The following is a 6659-nucleotide window of genomic DNA, read 5'->3' as shown; positions in this document are numbered from 1 at the left end:
AACTACATAAACGCGCATATCGTGAAACGTGCCTGCACTTCATTTTTGCGGAACTTGGTTTTAAATAACTAAATATCTGGTTGGATAGTGATTATTATAGTGAAATACTTAGTTTGATTATTATTAGTATTTAACTCGTTCGTCATTAACTCATTAAAATAGGAACTAATTTTACAAGTTGAACACAAACCAAACAAAAAACAGATATTTGCCTCGTTCATTAGAAAATATCTTATTACTCTACATAGGTGCTAGTTTTAAAGTTAACAAATATTTAATTTCGATTCTCTTTTCGTACTTAAAAATCCGTAAATCCTTTAATGTTAAAATTGTAATGTTACGGTAATAGGGCGAAGACCACCCATACGATAAATTTATCGCGGCCCGTTTTAGCAATTACCACTAATTGTCAGTCATCGAGACAGGTAATATGTATGAATGCATTGCAAGTCACTCGTTGTCAGTAACAATATTCTAATAACTTGTGTTTATTATCTGTGGTGACGTTTATTACGGTAATAAAGCATATTCAACTGATGTATTTAAATGCGATAGTGTAGGTAGCCGGTAGCGACTAGGGGACTTAACTAGCCATTGTACCTTATTACGAGAAGATAAGGAATGATAATGAATTGTTTTGTACAACAAGAGCATGGCATTGCCTCAGCTAAAGAGACATGGCGTAGGTCAGGTAGGCAAGTTACAAAGGGATCTTAGACAAAATACCGATAGAAAAAGGATATTCCTTAACTTACCTGACATTACGGTAACTTTTGCCGAAAATTCATTCAGTATTATATGCGTGAGATGAATATATCGTCGGATGACAAGCAAAAGTCACTAAGTACTATCAAAAAATTAAAGATGCACTTTATTACATTCGTAACACGGTTTATTGTCCAATAATTTTAATGGTGTTAGTTAGTGACTTTTGCTTGTCACCCGACGATATCTACATACCTACTAATTCTTATACTCGTACATACTACATAGGTAAACAATGCATCATTTTTTTTAAATTGAAATTCGCTTCAATGTTTTTAAATTGAAGCGTCATTGACCGCGCTGAGCGTTACATAACAAGCGTCGGTTGTTAATATGTTGCCATGTTTACTTTAACGAGTCTCGACTTGCTCGCGTCGATCGGGTCGAATAAAATATTACAATAAAATACTGGCAATTCAATTTTGTCAGTATTTTGCAACTTATTTCAATATTTTAAATTATTTTCCTATGGACCAAAATTTGTAGGTACATATTCCTAAAACAGCAATTCAGTTATTAAAGTCACATGAGTGAAACACCATACTCCGGTGAAATATGCAGGTTTGACAAGCTCGCATAAAGTATGTTCCTTGTAATCAATCTGCGATTCAAATAGAAATGAAAATCTAATGTCAATATATATTATGTATTATGTAAATAAATTAAGGTGTCAGCGCAAAGTTATGCAAATATTTGGTTCAACAACGACTTTTGGCAAAATCAATTTTATTTCTTGGTCAACTTATATGTATCACGAAATACAGCTTCTAGTAGTTCTAGTAATATTTTCTAATGTAAATGCTACTTACTAACAAGATCCTGCACTGAATTAATTAACAAGAAGACCCATTGATCGTGATTTCAATTTTCATTTTATTCCTCTGAAGAATCATATAATGCAATCTATGATTCGTTATTACGCTATGTACCTAGCGTATACTACACAGTAGCCAGATTTTTACCCATTTAACATTCTTAAAATAAATACCTACAACATACACATTTAAGTTCGCTTAAAATTTAAATTACATTCTGAATCACTCAATTAATGTCTCTTAAAGTTTTATAAAGACTCACTGTTGGTTAACCAATCAGCTGGCTACCTTTTAACAATAGTTTTGTTAGGATTCTAGCAGCGTCTAGTGATTGGTTTACCATTCCATTAGTGATTAGTCCATTACGCAGGATGTTCATTGTTCAAGCTTAAAAAGTCCATAAAAATCCAACAGGGTTCATTAACACATGGTTTACGATCACATTTTGAGCGAAACACGTATTAGCACTTTCACATAAAATTAAACTTATATTAACACCATTTTACGAAAGAATTAGTCGAAATTTGAGCGTGAATCGAACGTATACCGACTGGCGTACGTCCGCTCTGTTACCCGTCGGTAGCGGACTGGCGGGGCGGGCAGAGGGGGGAGTCGCACTTTTGGCGCCCTCTCTTTGAAACTCCATTCGACAAGTCTCCGGCAAGTTCATATAAAGCACCTGTCCCTCCAAGTCTCGTATTATTCTCAAGCGAGACTCCGCTCCGCCTGTAACGGCAGCTATCCTAAGCTAACTCATATCGTACTTAAGTATACTCAATATGTCTAGTGAAAAATACTTTTTTATTGCGTCGGTGTGCGTGGTGGCGATATTCGTCAGCAGATCAACGGCAGGACCGGCGCCAAAGGTTGTCAACATTGAGGACGTCCTAAACCGGACTGTCTGTCCCTTCAAAGTGGACATCGACATAAACGAGGATCGAGTGCCGCGGCGGATAAAAATGATCCGCTGCGCCGAACAACCCAACCACTGGTGCAGGGCGAACGCGATCCCCGACCACGAGTGCTGCCATCACAAGCACTCCAACCACGAGATGGAATGTGTGGAGGTGCGGGACAAGGCGCTAGTGTACTACAAGAGCTCGGATCGGACGGACTACATGGACGTGACAGTGGGCTGCACCTGTATGATAGGGACGGTGAACACAGTGCACGCGGGGTCATAGGGCCACCGCCGCGGCCGGCGCCGACACCGCCGCTGCCGCGCTCGGCACATGGTACAAAGTTCCTATTCGCACCCTCGCAAATGCAGTCGGCGACATAAGACTAAAAAATTCGTGACATAATCATGAAAAAAGTGCCAGTGAATGATAAATAGGGTTGTGGACCAGTCAAATCTTCAGCTATGAAGAATCAGGTACTATGAAGTTAGAAGAACGCATTCTGCGAAATGACAATAATCCACCTTCTTTAAATTAGTTTTTATTGATTTTAAAATGTGATTGAAAGCGCAAAACATTTTTTTTTCTTATTTTTTCAGTGTGTGTCCGGATGTTTAATTTAATGATCGCTGTGAAACGATTTAATTTATTTGAATATTGGAATTGTATATAGGCTGAGAATGAAGTGAACGCTTGTTTGTCAGAATGTGTCTCTAATTTATTTATTTATTAACTAGGACAATTTTATGGTTGTGATTTAAATGGACTTTGCCGCGGACTAGCGGAGTATACATAGGTATTATTCATTTAAGGTTGCTTAAATTGTTAAAAGTATTATGTTAGAGTATTAAATTATTGTTATGTTTGTAAGTTAGGTAAATGTTAAGTGTGTTGTTAGTCAGCTAGTGAGAAATTGTAATTGTGACCAGTGAACTCGCAGGCCGAGCGAAAGTCCATAATGCCCTCTTTATAAGATTATTGTAATAGGAAGAATAAATTGTTTTTTTTTTACCAAACTATATTTTGTTACATTTCCTGGCTGCACCACCATTTTTTCCACCGTAACTACCCATTTTTCCCTGTGAGAAAAAAGAACTTAAAATTATTAAAAGACCAATTAAATTACTCAAAGGTTGAAAATTAACATTAAATGTTGCCTACATTAATGTAATTTGGAAATGCTGTAAGTATTTAGTTTAGTTAGTGAGATTAATTTTAAATAAAATCAAGAAAATGTTTGACCAAGTTGGCAATGATGTGGTCATTGTAGCAAGAAGATTAAATTCGTTTACAAAATTTAACCTAAAATGCCCAACCACTTATTTGATAAATTGTTATGTAATAATTACTGGGTAATTCGAAGTGGTAAGATAACATACTTAGATTTTAATCGTCGTGCAAGATTAGAGTCCGTTTTTTATAGCAATAGAAAGAACTTCGCAGAAGTAACCTTGTGGTTCCAAATCGGGCACATTTAGCGATAATAATTTGAAGTCAATTATATGTATTGACCATGCTACATTAGATAATTCAATAATTATTAACAATTACTTAAAGAGCCTGACAAAAACTGCAAGCTTGCTTCTGTGGAGTTTTTTCTAATGCTAAAAAAACGAACTACATATATATATATACGTCAGTCACCTGCAAGTGTGCTAAACAATCAAAAATAAAAACAATTTAATCCCTTCCTATATGACATGCAAGATTTCTCTAAAGGGGGTCACATTAACTAACAGTCCGCCGGACGGTATCGGCCTGTCAGATTGAACAAAATTTTGACATTCCGAACAACTGACAGGCCGATACCGTCCGGCGGACTGTTAATCAGTGGGCACCTTTAGTAGAGAGTTCGTTAGTAGAGTTCTAAGTACGTTGCCTATAAATGACAGTTACCGTGCCATAAGGGTAGCTAAAGACACCACACCTCTAACGTTTTTCAAGGGTAGTATTAACTACCACTATGACTATTTCACAACAGTTGTTCTGATATTGATTTTAAAGATGCCGGTCAGCTACATGATTCACCAACACATGAGTCACGCTCTCTCTGTATAACTGGCGCGAGTCAGGACTACGGACGAAGTCGTTAAATATCGCTAGTCACTAAAGTTTAATATGTAACGTCTTAAACATATGCAGAGGTTGCTAAAAGTAAAATATTTTATTGACATCAATAAAATTAAAAACCAAACTAATCTAAATTAAAATAAATCTAAAAAAGGCCCAATTGACGAGAGTTTGCACAGGACCGAGAAAAGTGGCGCTGTCTTGTGTCAGAGGCCAAGTCTCATTTTTGGTCGCTGAGCCAACGGCGTAAGTAAAATATGAAAGGGCCCCCGCGGCATTGTGCCAAAGATGCTAGCAGCATTCCCTCGCTGAATGGCAATACTAATGCGGAGTAGATATTGCTTAAATTTGTAAGTTTAATTGCTTATAGTTGTCAAAACTAAAGCACCGGTATAGCTAGATTCATAAAAACTGAAGCGAGATTTGTACTGAACTATCAAAAACCTCATATAGGTAAAATACGCACCAGCTTTCATGAACTAACCTATATCATCAATAAACCTATTATACTAATTTCAATGCTTCTTACACGCGTATTCGGGAAACGAGATAATCACAAGATCTAGAAACGATATAGAGATCAACTAGATTTACATTAGATATCGACTAGATGTGACTTGGATATCTAAGTCATAACTTGTCGAAATCGTTCAAGAGGACCTCCAGAATCGCGGAAAAGTCAAATTTGACATATCTATCTTGTCGAAATCGTTCAAGAGGACCTCCAGAATCGCGGAAACGTCAAATTTGACATATCTATTTTACAAATATCTTTAAATTATCCATATCGTAACTTGTTGAGGTCTAGTAGAGATCTAATACATTTTTAGAATCGAGCCGTTAGACTTGCACTGCCGTGCCCCCGCCAAGACGAGCCAAGCGAAGCGCAAGGTCACTACCACTACCTACGCTTCGTCGTTTTATTGAATCTTTACTGCTTGGATTATATTATACATGTCACATCTTTACTGATTGGATGTCAATAGTGGACTTATTAAATATAAAAAGTTTAAAATGTATAATAGCATTTTAGATTTTATATTGATATCTATAGCTGAAGCTGAAGTGGCAATGGGCAGGCCACATTGCGCGCAGAGAAGATGGCCGATGGGGTAAAAAAATTGCTCGAGTGGAGACCACGGACTAGCAAGCGCAGCGTAGGACGTCCACCCACAAGATGGACGGACGACCTTGTTAAGGCCGCCGGAAGACGCTGGATGCGGATCGCTTCCAGCCGGTACGAATGGAGGTCCAAGGGGAGGCCTATGTTCAGCAGTGGACGTCTTATGGCTGAGATGATGATGATTGATATCTAAAAAAACTGATTTCGTCACTGACTCACTGGTGACCATCAACATTCTTAGGATACTTCCCGAAGTTCTAGAAAGCTGAAATTTGGTATATAAGCTAGTATTAGTACACAAACAAAAAAGTAAAACATGGAACTTTTACCCTCAACCCTTTAAACTAGAAGATGGAAGTTTGTTGACTTCCGCAAGTTTTGATGCTAATAGAGCTCTGAGATAATTGATAAAAGGCGCGTTTCGGGAAATGATTTAGAGATTCACTAGATATGTGACGTTCCACGGCAAAAGGTACCCTTGCCCCGGATGAATATTGGAGCGGCGTTAATAATAGCGTAAGCGCCAGCCGCCATGAGGTACCTTTTGCCATGGAACGTCACATATGACGTGGCGTGGTGGGCGTGACGTAAATTTAAATAATCACGATTATTTAGCAGTGGCGCTAGTGTGCACGTTGATGGGCTCTAGGGTGTAGTTTGGGATGTTAGGGCTTGTAGAGTTAGGGCGTGTAGGCTGTAGAGGCGTGTAGTAGTTTACGTGTGTGGTGGTTGTAAGTAGTTATTCGTGCAGTTGTGGCGTGATAAAATATCAGTTACCTATTTCTCCTAATTTTGGTCATGCCTTCTTTAATTGGACATTGTACTTTTATGCATTTGTGAATTGCGACCTTAAAAACTTTGCAGTTTCATTTCAGAACGCAATTTTGTGTCGGGTAGGGCGGTTATTCACAAAGCTGACCGAATGCAGCCCCAATGGTAGACCAGCAGACATCTGTATCAAATTACACGTCGTTGTTATGAATTTAA

At 37.9% G+C, this 6659-nt stretch overlaps 1 protein-coding gene across 1 annotated transcript; it reads left to right on the top strand.

The window, feature by feature from the left end:
- Positions 1-1036: 1036 nt before the first annotated feature.
- Positions 1037-3483, top strand: LOC134668574 (uncharacterized). Its single transcript, XM_063526018.1, has one exon. It carries the CDS (start codon positions 2360-2362, stop codon positions 2762-2764), a length of 405 nt encoding a protein of 134 aa, XP_063382088.1. The 5' UTR covers positions 1037-2359; the 3' UTR covers positions 2765-3483.
- The last annotated feature ends 3176 nt before the right edge of the window (positions 3484-6659 follow it).

Source organism: Cydia fagiglandana, chromosome 11 (genome assembly GCF_963556715.1).
Source record: "Cydia fagiglandana chromosome 11, ilCydFagi1.1, whole genome shotgun sequence".
In the NCBI taxonomy this organism is placed as follows: domain Eukaryota; kingdom Metazoa; phylum Arthropoda; class Insecta; order Lepidoptera; family Tortricidae; genus Cydia; species Cydia fagiglandana.
Note: the sequence above shows the minus strand (reverse complement) of the source record. Positions and strands in the feature narration are given on the sequence as shown.